Below are 21,914 nucleotides of genomic sequence, written 5' to 3' on the forward strand. Positions count from 1 at the left end.
CCCAAAAACCAAATGACCACCCAAAGGTACACTTTGGGCTTCACCTTTGTTTCAGAGGTCCCAAGACCATCTATATGTCCAGTGCCTCACTAGAAAGACTCATAGGACTCAACATATATTCACACTCACAGCTAAGGTTTATTATAGCAAAAAGATATACAACAGGATCAGTCAGGAAGACAGACACGGTTGGAGTCTGAAGAAATCCATTTACAGGCTTCAGATGTTCTCTTCCTCCCATGAGTGGACACACCAAGTGTGCCTCTTTCTTTACCAGCAAAAAGTGCAGTGATACATGTCAATGTTTCTGCTCAGGGAAGCCCATTAGAGACTCAGCACCAAGGTTTTTATTGGGGCTGCTCACATGGACACTCTTTGCCTGGCAATTACAAAAATCCCAGACTCCCAGAATACAGCCATAAATTACAGTGTTTGCACTGTCTAGGCATAGTGAATCATCCTTATCCATTAGGGAACAGAAAGAACATTCCAAAAGCCAAGTTCCCAGATGCCAGCCAAGGACCCTTCTAAAAATAGCAGCCTCAGGTTTGCTATATTAACTCTTTTCTGCACACTATTCTTTAATCTTCTACCAGAATATATGCTGTAGGAAATAGAAAACTCACATTTATCTCTCTAAATGTACAGGGCTAAAGAAAATGTGGTTAGACTCAACTGTAGATATTATTATCACTAGAGTTATTACTAGCAATTATTTTTAGATGTCACTGTTAATAATATTATTGCTATTCATTCTAGTAGTAATTATTAGTAGTAATGGCAATATTATTAATTCCTATGATTAATATGTTGTTATTATTTCCATATAATATACCTATTAGTAATTCACTCAATGATCATTAACATTCTTTGAAAATTTTTGACATGCGGAGATCATGAAAATATCAGAAGATTCTGTGTTTAGTGCCTTATTTTTTTTTTTCTTCTAATCTGTTACCTTTTTTAACAGGACAGACTTTCTGCAGCTTGAAAGAACCAGCCATGGATTTCAAACGTGTGAAGGACTATTTCTCCTGGCTCTACTATCAATACCAAATCATTAGCTGCTGTGCTGTCTTGGAGCCCTGGGAGCGATCCATGTTCAATACCATCTTACTAACCATTTTTGCTATGGTGGTATACACGGCCTATGTTTTTATCCCAATCCACATTCGCCTGGCTTGGGAATTTTTCTCCAAAATGTGTGGCTATCACAGTGCAATTTCTAATTGATCTTGTTTGTAAACTGTGAACTGGCATTACATATGTGTACGTTGCTTACAATGTATTAATTTAGGTGAATACTGTAGCTTCTTTCACTGTCTCACCTGAAAAGCTCTCTCCTCTCTATGCACTCTTATATCCTGCCTGAAATTTGAGATAGATGTCTCTTTAGGTTCTTTTGTGCGTGCTACATTGTGCATCAGACCATAGATAACACAATGACCTTACCTCACATACCATATTCTCTCAGCTTAAATCTATGACTTTAGATTTTGTTTTTAATTGGGAAATTTCATATCAACTTTTTCTGGGAAGTAGGCTCATAAGAGACCTATCAGAATCATATTTAAAATGCTCTCTTGGTACCTATTCTATAGTGAAGGATAAGGATATATTTTTTAAAAAATTGTTCATACACTACTGTCAAAAGTATCCTATCCTTGTTTACAATATACAAAAAGATCTGAATAAATTATATAGACCCCCTAAAGTCTTATTTTCTAGTAACCTGCTGATACCTAAAATTCTTTTACTTCAAGCACAAAAGAATAGGTTGAAGGTAATTATCTCCTTTCAGACATGGTTCATGAATTGTTTCAAATGTCTCTAAAAGTATGGCTTTATAACAGTTTAAAATCAACAATGTTGATTTTAGATGACCCAGTAAGTATTATAATACAAAATCATTTTAAGTGTAAGAAAAAATATACAAAGTAAATTCAGATACTGTGACTTGTGATGCTGCCTTGCCTTGCATGATGCTGGGGGAAAAGAGACAAGAAATTGCATCCTTTCTGTGCTTTCACTCAGTGGAGGGGTGGGGTGGGGGGAATCATATATTGGGCTACAGGAAGAAAAGCTAATAAATAGGCTGGAAGTAATATTCTACCAGCAGGAACTTGACAGCTCCAGTTAAATGTTTTGATACAGTGGCTCCTTTGCAGAGCAAAACCAAGATTTATTAAATTTCCTTCGAAGTGTTTATCTTAAAAACAAATACAAGTTTTTAATTATACTGCTGAATCAAATGTGAATGCCAAAGGCAAAACCTTGCAGTTTTTCTTTCCTCTCAATAAATCTTAATGTTAGTAATTCTGAAGGGTAAAAATGTAAATAGTTTTTGGACAATATTTGCACCCTTGTTTGTGTTATGAAAAAAAATTTTTCCAAGGAGAGCTAAAGAGAAAAATGTTTGGCATGCCAAATTAGCTTGCATGTTTGTTAAAAAACCAAAAACACATGTTTTGAAGATAAACCAGATCTGAACATGTATGTGTTGGTTTTTGCAAAATAAATTAGGTTTAATTTTATAAATAAAATATCCACCTTCAGATTTGCTTTTTTCTCCTATTGCACTAAATATCTAGGTGCTTACATCCATATTTCTCTGCAAACATCATTTCTTAGTGATCCAAGGTGGTAACTGATCTTAAGATGGTAGGGTAAAACTACTGATATATTTATCAAGAGTCTTCTCCATGGTGGACATGTTTTACATGTTGAAGTAGGTTTTAAGGTCTCCCAGTTACAGGTAAGGGACCTAGAACTTGGAAAAAGTACATTTCTTGTTCGAGGTCCTTTAACTACTAGTGGCAAAGCCAGGAAGCAAATCCAGGTCAGGACCACACTGGGCCCTGAAATATTTGCCACATGGAAGCCCATGGAAGGACAATGTGAGCAAATGAAAGTTAATGGGCTGGGGATCCCAAACGTGTTAGAAAGCAGAACGCCATCAATAAAAGGGGTGAGGGGCTGAGGAGACAGCCAAGGTTGGAGTAACAAGCTCAGGTCCCAGCTCTGCTTTTGCGGCTTAGCGGTGCTGTGTTCACCCATTTCTATGCTGTCCAGGCCCATAGGCCTCTTTTAAAAGAATGCTTCACTTTTAAATATTTAACAGAGGATTCTCAGTTAAGCTTGAACTTGAATGCGTTCCCAGTTCACAATGATTCAACACCCTTATATACATGGACCCCTGCTAAGTACTCTTGGAATTCAATCACAAAGATACTACACTGACCTTCTAAAAATCCTCCTTCTAAAATAAGAATCAAAATATTATAAATGTGAATAGACACAGTAAAGCTTAATAAAGGATATTGCAAAGCACTGCCCTAGGATGTTACTTCAAAGGTAAGCATTTCCTCTGAGCGATCAAAATAATAAACACAGGGTCCAAAAACTATAATCAAACATAGTTTAGAAAAAACTATCTGCATGCAGAAGGGAAGAAAGCTCTACCTGCTCTGCTCTGTCAATTTTCTAGACTAAGCAGAGATGCTCTTTACCTTGACCATAGTTAGCCTAGATTAGGAACATTTATATGCTTTTCTTTTGCTTCTGTTATTTGTGTATTTCAATGGTATGTACAGAACTTTTAAAAAAAATAAAGCTAAGAGTTTCATGGTTCAAATGGGCTTGCATTTGTCACTCACTAAACTAGGAATCATAAAATATTCCTTCACTGGCATTGGCCAAGTAAACAATCGCTTTTGTCTACTTGTGCAACAAAAAACACAAAAGGCCAAGAAATCAGGCAGTTTGAACATCAAGATAGGACTGGTCAGTTTTTATTAACAAGTCACACAAGCGAAAAAAATCGCTAGTCAACATTTTCTGCTTATTTCTTTTATCACTAACATATTTGGGTCTTCTCACTAGTGGAGGCTGTGCCTCTGGAAGGCAGGAAATTTGTCCTTATTTCTGCATCCTCAGTTTCTGGCCCAATGCCTGGTACGGAGCTGAGCAGATACACATCCCACGAAACATGACGTAGTTCCCCATACCCTCTTTCCACTCAGAAACAAGGAAGCTCAGGATGTATAGCTTCAGCTTCTATTGACCAAAAGAGTAACAGTCTTCATTTGTTCATTCATTCAACAAATGTATTAAAAGTCAACCACTTGTTGAGGGTAGATACAGGAATAGAGAGAGAGATAGATATGTGATGAAGAAAGTACAGTAGAAACTAGGGGTTAGGTATTCAGGTGTTCATTATAAAATTCTCTGTGCTGTATGTTTGAAATTTTTTATTTAAAAAATGCTGGGGGAAAAGTCCACCATGTACTAGTCATTAAGCTTGCCACTAAGAAACAAAGATGAACAAGACAGAAAGAGGAACATCCCTGAATTTATGAATCATACAATCTGGTAGGCAAGATGACACAAGAAAAAAATAAGCAAATGAACTATTTATAAATTGTTATAAGGTTTTATGAAAGAAACAGCAGAGGGCTGGAGAGAAAGTAACAGAGGGTGGGGGACAGTGGGGCACAGAAGGGGCATTGCATTAGGGGAATTCAAACTTCTCTCATTGCAGGTCTCTAAGAAGGGGGGCGATGTGGAGGGTGGGGTCCTGTACAATGTAAGATGAGGACACTGGCTGCTGTGAGAGTGGATGGGATGGGGCATGAGTCTGAGCAGGAGGACCTAGAGCAGATGAGAGCCAGACTAAGATGGTGGCATCAGAGACAGAGACACACGGTCTGATGTGACATAGTTTTTGGAGCTAGAAAGTCAACAAATCTTGCTTATGGGTGGATCAAAGGAGGAATTTCATTAAATACACAACGTATTTTTTTAAAAACATCTAACTCATCTAAAGGAAACATCCTCCTCATTTTGGGAAAGTTATTTCCAGAGCCAATCAGCTGCCCATAAGAAAGGATAGACTTTTGGTGGGGTTAATGGCGGACTCTGGGAGGGCTCATGGCAAGAAGCACTTCCCAGAACTTCTGCTGCCAGTGTTCTTGTCCCCATGGTAAGCCACAGCCACCTCCTGCCTCTGTAGGAGACCCTCCAACCCGAGCAGCCGTGGCGCTGACTGAGTGTGCTCCAGCTAGGTGTCAGGCCTGTGCCTCTGAGGTGGGAGAGCCGAGTTCAGGACATTGGTCCACAAGAGACTTCCCAGCTCCATGTAATATCAAATGGTGAAAGTGCTCCCAGAGATCTCCATCTCAAAGCTAAGACCCAGCTCTACTCAACGACCAGCAAGCTACAGTGCTGGACACCCTATGCCAAACAACTAGCAAAACAGGAACACAACCCCACCCATTAGCAGAGAGGCTGCCGAAAATCATAATAAGGTCATAGACACCCAAAAACACACCACTGGATGCGGTCCTGCACACCAGAAAGACAAGTACCAGCCTCATCCAGCAGAACATAGGCACTAGTCCCCTCCACCAGGAAGCCTACACAACCCATTGAACCAACCTTAGCCACTGGGGGCAGACACCAAAAAAAAGGGAACAATGGACATGCAGCCTGAGAAAAGAGGACCCTAAACATAGTAAGTTAAGCAAAATGAGAAGACAGAGAAACACACAGCAGATGAAGGAGCAAGGTAAAACCCCACCAGACCAAACAAATGAAGAGGAAATAGGCGGTCTACCTGAAAAAGAATTCAGAGTAATGATCGTAAAAAGGATCCAAAATCTTGGAAACAGAATGGAGAAAATACAGGAAACGTTTAACAAGGACCTAGAAGAACTAAAGAGCAAACAAACAATGATGAACAACACAATAAATGACATTAAAAATTCTCTAGAAGGCATCAATAGCAGAATAACTGAGGCAGAAGAACAGATAAGTGACCAGGAAGATAAAATAGTGGAAATAACTACTGCAGAGCAGAATAAAGAAAAAAGAATAAAAAGAACTGAGGACGGTCTCAGAGACCTCTGGGACAACATTAAACGCATCAACATTCAAATTATAGGGGTTCCAGAAGAAGAAGAGAAAAAGAGAGGGACTGAGAAAATATTTGAAGAGATTATAGTTGAAAACTTCCCTAATATGGGAAAGTAAATAGTCAACCAAGTCCAAGAAATGCAGAGAGCCCCATACAGGATAAATCCAAGGAGAAACATGCCAAGAAACATATTAATCAAACTATCAAAAATTAAATACAAAGAAAGCATATTAAAAGCAGCAAGGGAAAAACAACAAATAACATAACGGAATCCCCATAAGGTTAACAGCTGATCTTTCAGCAGAAACTCTGCAAGCCAGAAGGGAGTGGCAGGACATATTTAAAGTGATGAAAGGGAAAAACCTACAATTAAGATTACTCTACCCAGCAAGGATCTCATTCAGATTCAATGGAGAAATTAAAACCTTTACAGACAAGCAAAAGCTAAGGGAATTCAGCACCACCAAACCAACTTTACAACAAATGCTAAAGGAACTTCTCTAGGCAGGAAACACAAGAGAAGGAAAAGACCTACAAAAACAAATCCAAAAGAGTTAAGAAAATGGTAATAGGAACATACATATCGATAATTAAATGTAAATGGATTAAATGCTCCAACCAAAAGACACAGATTGGCTGAATGGATACAAAAACGAGAGTCATATATATGCTGTCTATAAGAGACCCACTTCAGACCCACCTCAGACATATACAGACTGAAAGTGAGGAAATGGAAAAAGATATTCCATGCAAATGGAAATCAAAAGAAACCTGAAGTAGCAATTCTCATAGACTTTAAAATAAAGACTATTACAAGAGACAAAGAAGGACACGACATAATGGTCAAGGGATCAATCCAAGAAGAAGATATAACAATTGTAAATATTTATGCACCCAACATAGGAGCACCTCAATACATAAGGCAACTGCTAACAGCTATAAAAGAGGAAATCAACAGTAACAAAATAATAGTGGGGGACTTTAACACCTCACTTACACCAATGGACAGATCATCCAAAATGAAAATAAATAAGGAAACACAAGCTTTAAATGATACATTAAACAACATGGACTTAATTGATATTTATAGGACATTCCATCCAAAAACAACAGAATACACTTTCTTCTCAAGTGCTCATGGAACATTTTCCAGGATACATCATATCTTGGGTCACAAATCAAGCCTTGGTAAATTTAAGAAAATTGAAATCATATCAAGTACCTTTTCCAAACACAACACTATGAGACTAGATATCAATTACAGGAAAAAATCTATAAAAAAAATACAAACACATGGAGGCTAAACAATACACTACTTAATAACACAGAGATCACTGAAAAAATCAAAGAGGAAATCAAAAAATACCTACAAACAAATGACAATGTAAACATGATGACTCAAAACCTACGGGATGCAGCAACAGCAGTTTTAAGAGGGAAGTTCATAGCAATACAATCCTACCTTGAAACAAGAAACATCTCAAATAAACAACCTAACCTTACACCTAAAGCAATTAGAGAAAGAAGAACAAAAAAAAAACCCCCAAAGTTAGCAGAAGGAAAGAAATCATAAAGATCAGATCAGAAATAAATGAAGAAAACGATAGCAAAGATCGATAAAACTAAAACCTGGTTCTTTGTGAAGATAAACAAAATTGATAAACCATTAGCCAGACTCATCAAGAATAAAAGGGAGATGACTCAAATCAACAGAATCAGTAATGAAAAAGGAGAAGTAACAACTGACACTGCAGAAATACAAAGAATCATGAGAGATTACTACAAGTAACTATATGCCAATAAAATGGACAACCTGGAAGAAATGGACAAATTCTTAGAAAAGCACAACCTTCCGTCACTGAACCAGGAAGAAATAGAAAATATAAACAGACCAATCACAAGCACTGAAATTGAGACTGTGATTAAAAATCTTCCAACAGAGGAATGAGAGGAAGATGGCGGAAGAGTAAGACGCGGAGATCATCTTCCTCCCCACAGATACACCAGAAATACATCTACACGTGGAACAACTCCTACAGAACACCTACTGAAGGCTGGCAGAAGACCTCAGACCTCCCAAAAGGCAAGAAACTCCCCACGTACCTGCGTAGGGCAAAAGAAAAAAAAAGAAAAAACAGAGACAAAAGAATAGGGACGGCACCTGCACCAGTGGGAGGGAGCTGTGAAGGAGGAAAAGTTTCCACACACTAGGAAGCCCCTTCGCGGGCGGAGACTGCGGGAGGCGGTGGGGGGAGCTTCGAAGCCGCGGAGGAGAGCACAGCAACGGGTGCGGAGGGCAAAGCGGGGAGATTCCCGCACAGAGCATCGGTGCCGACCGGCACTCACCAGCCCGAGAGGCTTGTCTGCTCACCCGCCGGAGCGGGCGGGGCTGCGAGCTGAGGCTCTGAGGCTCGGGTTTCGGACGGAGCGCAGGGAGAGGACTGGGGTTGGTGGCTTGAACATAGCCTGAAGGGGTTAGTGCACCACGGCTGGCCGGGAGGGAGTCCAGGGAAAAGTCTGCAGCTGCCGAAGAGGCAAGAGACTTTTTCTTCCCTCTTTGTTTCCTGGTGCGCGAGGAGAGGGGTTTAAGAGCGCTGCTTAAAGGAACTCCAGAGATGGGCGCGAGCCGCGGCTAAAAGCATGGACCCAGAGACGGGCGGGAGACGCTAAGGCTGCTGCTGCCGCCACCAAGGGGCCTCTGTGCGAGCACAGGTCACTCCCCACACCCCTCTTCCGCGGAGCCTGTGCAGCCCGCCACTGCCAGGGTCCCGGGATCCAGGGACAACTTCCCCGGGAGAACGCACGGCGGGCCTCAGGCTGGTGCAAAGTCACGCCGGCCTTTGACGCCGCAGGCCCGCCCGCACCCCGTGCCCCTCCCTCCCCGCCGCCCTGAGTGCGCCAGAGCCCCCGAATCAGCGGCTCCTTTAACCCCGTCCTGTCTGAGCAAAAAACAGACGCCCTCCAGCGACCTACACGCAGAGGCAGGGCCAAATCCAAAACTGAGCCCCGGTGAGCTGTGAGAACAAAGAAGAGAAATGGAAATCTCTCCCAGCAGCCTCAGAAGCAGCGGATTAAAGCTCCACAATCAACTTGATATACCCTGCATCTGTGGAATACCTGAATAGACAACCAATCATCCTAAATTAAGGAAGTGGACTTTAGGAGCAAGATCTATGATTTTTTTTCCCTTTTCCTCTTTTTGTGAATGTGTATGTGTATGCTTCTGTGTGAGATCTTGTCTGTATAGTCTTGCTTCCACCATTTCTCCAAGGGTTCTATCCGTCCATGGTTTTTTTTTTTTAATTTTTTTCTTAATAATTAATTTTAATAACGTTATTATACTTTACCTTCGTTCTTTCTTTCTTTCCTTCCTTCCTTCCCTCCTTTAGACAACGAATCATCCCAAATTGAGGAGGTGGTCTCTGAGAGCAAGATTTATGATTTTTCCCCCTTTACCTCTTTTAGTGAGGGTGTATGTGTATGCTTCTGTGTAAGAGTTTGTCTGTATAGCTTTGCTTCCAACTTTTGTCCTAAGGTTCTATCCATCCCTTTTTTTTTTTTTCTAAATAAGAATTTTTTAATTCAATAACTTTATTATACTTTATTTTATTTTTACTGTATCTTCTTTCTTTCTGTCTTTTTTCCTTCTTTCCCTCCTTCCTTCCATCCTCCCTCCCTCCCTTCTTTCCTTCTTGCCTTCTTTCCTTCTTTGCTTCTTTCTTTCTTTCTTCCTTCCTTCCTTCCTTCCCTCCTTTCCTTCTTTCTTTCCTCATACTTCTACTAATTCTCTCTACTTTTTCTCCCTTTTATTCTGAGCCGTATGGATGAAACGATCTTGGTGCTCCACCCAGGAGTCAGGGCTCTGCCTCTGAGGTAGGAGAGCCAACTTCAGGACACTGGTCAACAAGAGACCTCCCAGCTGCACATAATATCAAAGAGCAAAAATCTCCCAGAGACCTCCATCTTAACACCAGCACCCAGCTTCACTCAACGACCAGCAAGCCACAGTGCTGGACAACCTATGCCAAACAACTAGCAAAACAGGAACACAACCCCACGCATTAGCACAGAGGCTGCCGAAAATCATAATAAGGCCACAGACACCCCAAAACACACCACCAGACGTGAACCTGCCCACTAGAGAGACAAGATCCAGCCTCATCCACCACAACACAGGCACTAGTCCCCTCCACCAGGAAGCCTACACAACCCACTGAACCAACTTTAGCCACTGGAGACAGACATCAAAAACAGCGGGAACTACGAACCTGCAGTCTGCAAAAAGGAGACCCCAAACACAGTAAGATAAGCAAAATGAGAAGACAGAAAAACACACAGCAGATGAAGGAGCAAGGTAAAAACCCACCAGACCTAACAAATGAAGAGGAAATAGGCAGTCTACCTGAAAAAGAATTCAAAATAATGATAGTAAGGATGATCCGAAATCTTGGAAATAGAATGGACAAAATGCAAGAAACAGTTAACAAGGACCTAGAAGAAACAAAGGTGAAACAAGCAACGATGAACAACACAATAAATGAAATTAAAAGTACTCTATATGGGATCAATAGCAGAATAACTGAGGCAGAAGAACGGATAAGTGACCTGGAAGATAAAATAGTGGAAATAACTACTGCAGAGCAGAATAAAGAAAAAAGAATGAAAAGAACTGAGGACAGTCTCAGAGACCTCTGGGACAACATTAAATGCACCAACATTCGAATTATAGGGGTTCCAGAAGAAGAAGAGAAAAAGAAAGGGACTGAGAAAATATTTGAAGAGATTATAGTTGAAAATTTCCCTAATATGGGAAAGGAAATAGTTAATCAAGTCCAGGAAGCACAGAGAGTCCCACACAGGGTAAATACAAGGAGAAATACGCCAAGACACATATTAATCAAACTGTCAAAAATTAAATACAAAGAAAGCATATTAAAAGCAGCAAGGGAAAAACAACAAATAACACATAAGGAAATCCCCATAAGGTTAACAGCTGATCTCTCAGCAGAAAGCCTACAAGCCAGAAGGGAGTGGCAGGACATACTGAGAGTGATGAAGGAGAAAAACCTGCAGCCAAGACTACTCTACCCAGCAAGGATCTCATTCAGATTTGATGGAGAAATTAAAACCTCTACAGACAAGCAAAAGCTGAGAGAGTTCAGCACCACCAAACCAGCTTTACAACAAATGCTAAAGGAACTTCTCTAGACAAGAAACACAAGAGAAGGAAAAGACCTACAATAATGAACCCAAAACAATTTAGAAAATGGGAATAGGAACATACATATCGATAATTACCTTAAATGTAAATGGACTAAATGCTCCCACCAAAAGACACAGATTGGCTGAATGGATACAAAAACAAGACCCTTATATATGCTGTCTACAAGAGACCCACTTCAGACCTAGAGACACATACAGACTGAAAGTAAGGGATGGAAAAAGATATTCCATGCAACTGGAAACCAAAAGAAAGCTGGAGTAGCAATTCTCACATCAGACAAAATAGACTTTAAAATAAGGACTATTAAAAGAGACAAAGAAGGACATGACATAATGATCAAGGGATCGATCCAAGAAGAAGATGTAACAATTGTAAATATTTATGCACCCAACATAGCAGCACCTCAATACATACGGCAAATACTACCAGCCATAAAAGGGGAAATCAACAGTAACGCATTCATAGTAGGGGACTTAAACACCCCACTTTCACCCATGGACAGATCATCCAAAATGAAAATAAATAAGGAAACACAAGCTTTAAATGATACATTAAACAAGATGGACTTAACTGATATTTATAGGACACTCCATCCAAAAACAACAGAATACACATTTTTCTCAAGTGCTCATGGAACATTCTCCAGGATAGATCATATCTTAGGGTCACAAATCAAGCCTTGGTAAATTTAAGAAAATTGAAATTGTATCAAGTATCTTTTCTGACCACAACGCCATGAGACTAGATATCAATTACAGGAAAAGATCTGTAAAAAATACAAACACATGGAGGCTAAACAATACACTACTTAATAATGAAGTGATTGCTGAAGAAATCAAAGAGGAAATAAAAAAAATACCTAGAAACAAATGACAATGGAGACACAACGACCCAAAACCTATGGGATGCAGCAAAAGCAGTTCTAAGAGGGAAGTTTATAGCAATACAAGCCCACCTTAAGAAGCAGGAAACATCTCGAATAAACAACCTAACCTTGCACCTCAAGCAATTAGAGAAAGAAGAACAAAAAAACCCCAAAGCTAGCAGAAGGAAAGAAATCATAAAAATCAGATCAGAAATGAATGAAAAAGAAATGAAGGAAACAACAGCAAAGATCAATAAAACTAAAAGCTGGTTCTTTGAGAAGATAAACAAAATAGATAAACCATTAGCCAGACTCATCAAGAATAAAAGGGAGATGACTCAAATCAACAGAATCAGTAATGAAAAAGGAGAAGTAACAACTGACACTGCAGAAATAAAAAAGATAATGAGAGATTACTACAAGCAACTCTATGCCAATAAAATGGACAATCTGGATGAAATGGACAAATTCTTAGAAATGCACAACTGCCAAGACTGAACCAGGAAGAAATAGAAAATATGAACAGACCAATCACAAGCACTGAAATTGAAACTGTGATTAAAAATCTTCCAACAAACAAAAGCCCAGGACCAGATGGCTTCACAGGCGAATTCTATCAAACATTTAGTGAAGAGCTAACACCTGTCCTTCTCAAACTCTTCCAAAATATAGCAGAGGGAGGAACACTCCCAAATTCCTTCTACGAGGCCACCATCACCTTGATACCAAAACCAGACAAGGATGTCACAAAGAAAGAAAACTACAGGCCAATATCACTGATGAACATAGATGCAAAAATCCTCAACAAAATACTAGCAAACAGAATCCAACAGCACATTAAAAGGATCATACACCATAATCAAGTGGGGTTTATTCCAGGAATGCAAGGATTCTTTAATATACGCAAATCTATCAATGTGATAAACCATATTAACAAATTGAAGAATAAAAACCATATGATCATCTCAATAGATGCAGAGAAAGCTTTTAACAAAATTCAACACCCATTTATGATAAAAACCCTGCAGAAAGGAGGCATAGAGGGAACTTTCCTCAACATATTAAAGGCCATATATGACAAGCCCACAGCAAACGTCAGCCTCAATGGTGAAAAACTGAAAGCATTTCCACTAAGATCAGGAACAAGACAAGGTTGCCCACTCTCACCACTCTTATTCAACATAGTTTTGGAAGTTTTAGCCACAGCAATCAGAGAAGAAAAGGAAATAAAAGGAATCCAAATCAGAAAAGAAGAAGTAAAGCTGTCAGTCTTTGCAGTTGACATGATACTATACAGAGAGAATCCTAAAGATGCTACCAGAAAACTACTAGAGCTAATCAATGAATTTGGTAAAGTGGCAGGATACAAAATTAATGCACAGAAATCTATGGCATTCCTATATACTAATGATGAAAAATCTGAAAGTGAAATCAAGAAAACACTCCCATTTACCATTGCAACATAAAGAATAAAATATCTAGGAATAAACCTACCTAAGGAGACAAAAGACCTGTATGCAGAAAATTATAAGACACTGATGAAAGAAATTGAAGATGATACAAATAGATGGAGAGATATACCATGTTCTTGGATTGGAAGAATCAACATTGTGAAAATGACTCTACTACCCAAAGCAATCTATAGATTCAATGCAATCCCTATCAAACTACCACTGGCATTTTTCACAGAACTAGAACAAAAAATTTTGCAATTTGTATGGAAACACAAAAGACCCCGAATAGCCAAAACAATCTTGAGAACGAAAAAAGGAGCTGGAGGAATCAGGCTCCCAGACTTCAGACTATACTACAAAGCTACAGTAATCAAGGTAGTATGGTACTGGCACAAAAACAGAAAGATAGATCAATGGAACAGGATAGAAATCCCAGAGATAAACCCACGCACATATGGACACCTTATCTTTGATAAAGGTGGCAGGAATGTACAGTGGAGAAAGGACAGCCTCTTCAATAACTGGTGCTGGGAAAACTGGACAGGTACATGTAAAAGTATGAGATTAGATCACTCCCTAACACCATACACAAAAATAAGCTCAAAATGGATTAAAGACCTAAATGTAAGGCCAGAAACTATCAAACTCTTAGAGGAAAACATAGGCAGAACACTCTATGACATAAATCACAGCAAGATCCTTTCTGACCCACCTCCTACAGAAATGGAAATAAAAACAAAAATAATCAAATGGGATCTAATGAAACTTCAAAGCTTTTGCACAGCAAAGGAAACCATAAACAAGACCAAAAGACAACCCTTAGAATGGGAGAAAATATTTGCAAATGAAGCAACCGACAAAGGATTAATATCCAAAATTTACAAGCAGCTCATGCAGCTCAATAACAAAAAAACAAACAACCCAATCCAAAAATGGGCCAAAGACCTAAATAGACATTTCTCCAAAGAAGATATATAGACTGCCAACAAACACATGAAAGAATGCTCAACATGATGAATCATTAGAGAAATGTAAATCAAAACTACAATGAGATGTCATCTCACACCAGTCAAAATGGCCATCATCAAAAAATCTAGAAACAATAAATGCTGGAGAGGGTGTGGAGAAAAGGGAACACTCTTGCACTGCTGGTGGGAATGTGAATTGGTTCAGCCACTATGGAGAACAGTATGGAGGTTCCTTAAAAAACTACAAATAGAACTACCATATGACCCAGCAATCCCACTACTGGGCATATACCCTGAGAAAACCAAAATTCAAAAAGAGTCATGTACCAAAATGTTCATTGCAGCTCTATTTACAATAGCCCGGAGATGGAAACGACCTAAGTGCCCATCATCGGATGAATGGATAAAGAAGATGTGGCACATATATACAATGGAATATTACTCAGCCATAAAAAGAAACGAAATTGAGCTATTTGTAATGAGGTGGATAGACCTAGAGTCTGTCATACAGAGTGAAGTAAGTCAGAAAGAAAAAGACAAATACCGTATGCTAACATATATATATGGAATTTAAGAAAAAAAAATGTCATGAAGAACCTAGGGGTAAGGGAGGAATATAAAGATGGAGACCTACTAGAGAACGGACTTGAGGTTATGGGGAGGGGGAAGGGTGAGCTGTGACAGGGCGAGAGAGAGTCATCGACATATACACAGTAACAAACGTAGTAAGGTAGATAGCTAGTGGGAAGCAGCCGCATGGCACAGGGATATTGGCTCCGTGCTTTGTGACAGCCTGGAGGGGTGGGACAGGGAGGGTGGGAGGGAGGGAGACGCAAGAGGGAAGAGATATGGGAACATATGTATATGTATATGATTCACTTTGTTATAAAGCAGAAACTAACACACCATTGTAAAGCAATTATACCCCAATAAAGATGTTAAAAAAAAAAAAAGAAACTGACCAGACTGAAGGGTTGGGTCCTACCGTGTTCAACCCAATGCACTGCTGGCATTCTAATCCGTTACGTCTGAAGATTTGGCCACAGAGGTCAAAGTTCAGGCAAGTCTTTTTTTAATGGAGATCTAACCAAGAAATAGTAGGAGGAGCCTAGGAAGCAGAGCACCCTAATTCAGGTGGGCAGAAGGGCTGTGCCTCCAGGTAATCAGTCCCTGTTACAAGATGAAGCTAGTAGCTCTTGAGTACCAGAACAATATTTAACTCTGTGGGAGAGAGTGATGTCAACGGCAGGGTAGAATGTCAGGGATCCAAACAAATAGGTCAGTTAGGGGCTTGGCTGTGGTATCAACCAGTAACCTTGGTTCAGGGTGAGAATCCAAAGGCAAAAGCCCAGTCGTAAAGACTAAAATCATCATGGCAGGAAGCTGGAGTTGAAAGGGGCACTCGAGTGTCTAGTGTCTAGATTCTAAACCACAAAATCGGCATGACTGATGCCAAATCTAAAGTAGTGATATGTCATATGATATCACTTATATGTGGAATCTAAATGGTAAAAATGAACCTATTTACAAAACAAATAGTCATAGATGTAGAAAACAAAACTATGGTTACCAAGCGGGAAGGTGGGGAGAGGGATAAACTGGGAGATTGGGATTGACATATACACAGTACTATATATAAAATAGATAACTAATAAGGACCTACTATATAGCACAGGGAACTCTACTCAATACTCTGTAATGACTTATGTGGGAAAAGAATATAAAAAAGAGTGGATATACGTATATGTATAACTGATTCACTTTGCTGTACAGCAGAAACTAACATGACACTGTAAATCAACTATACTCCAATAAAAATTAATTAAAAAAAAAATCTTCCAACAAACAAAGGCCCAGGACCAGATGGCTTCACAGGCGAATTCCATCAAACGTTTAGAGAAGAGCTAACACCTATCCTTCTCAAACTCTTCCAAAATATAGCAGAGGGAGAAACACTCCCAAACTCATTCTATAAGGCCACCATCACCCTGATACCAAAACCAGACAAAGATGTCATAAAGGAAGAAAACTACAGGCCAATATTACTGATGAATATAGATGCAAAAATCCTCAACAAAATACTAGCAAACAGAATCTAACAGCACATTTAAAGGATCATATGCCATGATCAAGTGGGGTTTATCCCAGGAATGCAAGGATTCTTCAATATACACAAATGAATCAATGTGATAAACCATATTAACAAATTGAAGGAGAAAAAATATACGACATATCATCTCAATAGATGCAGAAAAAGCTTTCGACAAAATTCAACACCAATTTATGGTAAAAACCCTCCAGAAAGTAGGCATAGAGGGAACTTACCTAAACATAATAAATGCCATATATGACAAACCCACAGCCAACCTCGTTCTCAATGGTGAAAAACTGAAACCATTTCCACTAAGATCAGGTACAAGACAAGGATGCCCATTCTCACCACTATTATTCAACTTAGTTTTGGAAGTTTTAGCCACAGCAATCAGAGAATAAAAAGACATAAAAGGAATTCAAATCGGAAAACACGAAGTAAAGCTGTCACTGTTTGCGGATTACATGATAGAGAGAATCCTAAAGATGCTACCAGAAAACTACTAGGGCTAATCAATGAGTTTGGTAAAGTAGCAGGATACAAAATTAATGCACAGAAATCTCTTGCATTCCTATACACTAATAATGAAACATCTGAAAGACAAATTAAGGAAACACTCCCATTTAGCATTGCAACAAAAAGAATAAAATACCTAGGAATAAACCTACCGAAGGAGACAAAAGACCTGTATGTAGAAAACTGTAAGACACTGATGAAAGAAATTAAAGATGATACAAACAGATGGAGAGATATACCATGTTCTTGGATTGGAAGAATCAACATTGTGAAAACGATCATACTACCCAAAGCAATCTATAGATTCAATGCAATCCCTAACAAACTACCAATGGCATTTTTCACAGAACTAGAACAAAAAAGTTCACAATTTGTATGGAACCACAAAGACCCCAAATAGCCAAAGCAATCTTGAGAACAAAAAACGGAGCTGGAGGAATCAGGCTCCCAGACTTCAGACTATACTACAAAGCTACAGTAATCAAGGTAGTATGGTACTGGCACAAAAACAGAAAGATAGATCAATGGAACAGGATAGAAAGCCCAGAGATAAACCCACGCACATATGGTCACCTTATCTTTGATAAAGCAGGCAAGAATATACAATGGAGAAAAGACACCTTCTTCAATAAGTGGTGCTGGGAAAACTGGACAGCTACATGTAAAATAATGAAATTAGAACACTTCCTAACACCATACACAAAAATAAACTCAAAATGGATTAAAGACCTAAATGTAAGGCCAGACACTATAAAACTCTTAGACGAAAACATAGGCAGAACACTCTATGACATAAATCACAGCAAGATCCTTTTTGACACCCCTCCTAGAGAAATGGAAATAAAAACAAAAATAAACAAATGGGACCTAATGAAACTTCAAAGCTTTTGCACAGCAAAGGAAACCATAAACAAGACAAAAAGACAACCATCAGAATGGGAGAAAATATTTGCAAATGAAGCAACTGACAAAGGATTAATCTCCAAAATTTACAAGCAGCTCTTGCAGCTCAATATCAAAAAAACAAATAACTCAATCCAAAAATGGGCAGAAGACCTAAATAGACATTTCTCCAAAGAAGATATACAGATTGCCAACATACACATGAAAGGATGTTCAACATCACTAATCATTAGAGAAATGCAGATCAAAACTACAATGAGGGGAAAAAAAAAAAAACTACAATGAGGGGCTTCCCTGGTGGCGCAGTGGTTGAGAGTCTGCCTGCCGATGCAGGGGACACAGGTTCGTGCCCCGGTCCGGGGGAATCCCACATGCCGCGAAGCGGCTGGGCCCGTGAGCCATGGCCGCTGAGCCTGCGCGTCCGGAGCCTGTGCTCCCGAACGGGAGAGGTCACAACAGTGAGAGGCCCGCGTCCCGCAAAAAAATTAAAAAAAAAAAAACTACAATGAGGTATCATCTCACACCAGTCAGAATGGCCATCATCAAAAAATCTACAAACAACAAATGCTGGAGTGGGTATGAAGAAAAGGGAACCCTCTTGCACTGTTGGTGGGAATGTAAATTGATACAGCCACTATGGAGAACAGTATGGAGGTTCCTCAAAAAACTAAAACTATAACTACCATACGACCCAGCAATCCCACTACTGGGCATATACCGTGAGAAAACCATAATTCAAAAGGAGTCATGTACCACAATGTTCATTGCAGCTCTGTTTACAATTTCCAGGACATGGAAGCAACCTAAGTATCCATCGACAGATGAATGGATAAAGAAGATGTGGCACATATATACAATGCAATAATACTCAGTCATAAAAAGGAATGAAATTGAGTTATTTGTAGTGAGATGTAGAGTCTGTCATACAGAGTGAAGTAAGTCAAAGAGAAAAACAAATACCGTATGCTAACACATATATATGGAATCAAAAAAAAAAAAAAGGTTCTGAAGAACCTATGGGCAGTACAGGAATAAAGACACAGATGTAGAGAATGGACTTGAGGACATGGGGAGGGGGAAGGGTAAGCTGGGACGAAGTGAGAGAGTGGCATGGGCTTATATATACTACCAAATGTAAAATAGATAGCTAGTGGGAAGCAGCCTCATAGCACAGGGAGATCAGCCCAGTGCTTTGTGACCAGCTAGAAGGGTGGGATAAGGAGGGTAGGAGGGAGACACAAGAGGGAGGAGATATGTATATGTATAGCTGATTCACTTCGTTATAAAGCAGAAAGTAACACACCATTGTAAAGCAATTATACTCCAATTAAGATGTTAAAAAAAATCACATCAAAAAGAATAAAATACCTGGGAATAAACTTAAAAAAAAAAAAAGGATAGAACCTTTTCGATATGTTGAAGGAAACAAACCTTATATATTTTTACCCACTTTTTCCAGGTTTTGAAGCTTCACTGTATCTCATCAAGAGTCCTTATACTTCTGATTGGAAGTAAGGACTCCAATTTTCTACCATGAAACAGACCGTTATTCTCTAGGTATTGATACATTGCATCGTCAAAGTTGACTAACCAAAATATCAGTAGCCTGGTTGTTCCTAGGGATTAAATTATCCCAACAGTAATTCTGGATCTTGTAAAGGTCTTGAGAGAAACCTTCAGTGTTTGGGTTCTCTTTGATTCATTCCTGAATTATGATGTTGAGAATCATGAACATAATAGTATTGAGAAGATTTAATGGTGGGGTTAGCAGGGCAGAGTGGACCAATTTTTAATTTCAATTATTTTCTTGGAGATTATAAGGAAAGAGGAGGCAGAAGGAGTTCCAAAATAAAATTACAGTTGCCTTTACTGTAATGACAAAGCCTATTTCTGTAGCAATGATGACATCTTCCATTGACAATATTCACACTTCTAATCATTTCCATATGAAATTCAGAATTCAAATTGCTCCTTTTTATTATTGTATTTTTATTTCTAACAGAGGTAGCACTCAACCCAGATGTCTGAGTGTGGGACAGAGGGAGACTGCTAAATATAGGCGAGAACTCCCTATGCCCTACCTTCCCAGCCTCTGCCTGCACAGCCACCCCCACACACATGGCAGGTTAATTCCCTGGATGGCACGGTCTTGATCACTAGGGAAGCACTGACTGAGGAGAGCCTCATGTCACTCAACATGGATTCCCACTCAGTGATGACACTGGACTGGAGAAAGTGATGAGGGGGGAAGAGGAGAGAGAAAGGATGGGGGAGAGCAGCGAAGAGGGAAAAAGGAAAAGGAAGCAGTGTCATCCTTTTGTTTTCAAAGTTTATACGGGAAGGTCTCACTTCCAAGTAAATTGCAATGCTTCTCCTCTGCCCTTATCCCTCACAGAACTTCCCTGATCTCATATTTTTTCCTAACATGAGCCATATCTAAGTGCTTTACATCTTGTTCATATTAATATTTCAGTTTCTTTTGTTAAAATAATTCACTTCTGCCCAAGGTTAAAGCAAACCTGAATAACCAGGCGGCCGATTTCTCCATCCTCCAGTGGGTCTTATGTCTTCCCTCATCTTACAGCCTGGCTTATAAGGTTCCCTCTGTCTCACCTCATCTCGACCCCACTCCCTCACTATTTCTAGAAGTTCGGTCACTTCATTAGAAAATTAGTGAGTGGAGTGAAGCCTCTCCAGTGATTTTTCCAATTAAAAAGTCTATAGTCTATGAAATTCTAGTGACTTTCAGCATTTCAGCTTCCTGAAGTTTTGGTTATTGACAGGAGCCTGACCTTTCTCTGAAATTCTATGGCCTTTATTACCCCAGCACTAACCATCATTGTTGTGAAAGGTAATATAATATAGTCTATAAATAAAAACAAAAGAGCAAAGAAATATACAAAATCCCAAAAAGCAATCAATCAGTCTTTTACCTGAGATTGAAGTGAGAAAATCTATTCATTCAGTGGTTGGTGGGCTTATGGGAGAGGCCTCCCTGTGGGGTTCGGCTTGCATTTCAGTAGCTGCCCCTACTCCATACCCCCTCCGCCCAATCCTCCATTAGCCCCTCAGTCCTTTCAACCTCCTCATGGCCCTCACCCTGTCAACTCTTATATGCAGCCCCAGGAAGGGTTTACTGTCATTCTCTGCAACCTCAATTTTCACCACTGGATGGGAGGAACATGAGAGATCAGGGCTGAGGAAGTACAGCTCTAAGTAGAATCAAAAAAGAGGGAAGGTTGCTTCTATGCCCTGGCTATTGTAAATAGTGCTGCAATGCACACTGTGGTACATGACTCTTTTTGAATTATGGTTTTCTCAGGGTATATGCCCAGTAGTGGGATTGCTGGGTCATATGGTAGTTCTATTTTTAGTTTTTTAAGGAACCTCCAAATACCATAGGCTACCACATATATGTGGAATCAAAAAAAAAAAAAAAAAAATTCTGATGAACCTAGGGGCAGGACAGGAATAAAGACACAGCCATAGAGAATGGACTTGAGGACACGGGGAGGGGGAAGGGTAAGCTGGGACGAAGTGAGAGAGTGGCATGGACATATATACACTACCAAATGTAAAATAGCTAGCTAGTGGGGAGCAGCTACATAGCACAGGGAGATCAGCTCAGTGCTTTGTGACCACCTAGAGGGGTGAGATAGGGAGGGTGGGAGGGAGACTCAAGAGGGAGGGGATATGGGGATATATGTATGCATATGGCTGATTCACTTTGTTATATGGCAGAAACTAACACAACACTGTAAAGCAATTATACTCCAATCAAGATGTTAAAAAAAAAGGGAAGGGGTTCATGTCCTGGTGTAGCCAACAGGCAAAGTGTCCAAAAAAACCAGCTGTCGAATATGCCCTTCTGGTAGTTTTATCTCTTGCACCTTATTATGCAAAGGCAATACCATCCTCCCAGTCCTGAGTTACGTTTTCGTGAACCAGAGAAAGTACCTGGCTCCAAAAAAGGAGAGG

The 21,914-nt window shown here is 39.7% G+C and overlaps 1 protein-coding gene and 1 long non-coding RNA gene across 4 annotated transcripts in view; one reads left to right on the forward strand and one right to left on the reverse strand.

Moving 5' to 3' along the window:
• SPTSSB (serine palmitoyltransferase small subunit B) overlaps positions 1-2,519 on the forward strand; it is a 29,697-nt gene extending 27,178 nt beyond the window's left edge. For all 3 annotated transcript variants that reach the window (XM_060010014.1, XM_060010011.1, XM_060010013.1), the window contains one exon: positions 971-2,519. In XM_060010014.1, the coding sequence (XP_059865997.1) occupies positions 1,003-1,233 (231 nt within the window). In that variant the 5' untranslated portion in view covers positions 971-1,002 and the 3' untranslated portion in view covers positions 1,234-2,519. The remainder of the gene's footprint in view (positions 1-970) is intronic.
• Positions 1-21,914, reverse strand: part of LOC132424225 (uncharacterized) — a 64,338-nt gene that overhangs the window by 12,788 nt on the left and 29,636 nt on the right. The window lies entirely within an intron of this gene.

Source organism: Delphinus delphis, chromosome 4 (assembly GCF_949987515.2).
Source record: "Delphinus delphis chromosome 4, mDelDel1.2, whole genome shotgun sequence".
In the NCBI taxonomy this organism is placed as follows: domain Eukaryota; kingdom Metazoa; phylum Chordata; class Mammalia; order Artiodactyla; family Delphinidae; genus Delphinus; species Delphinus delphis.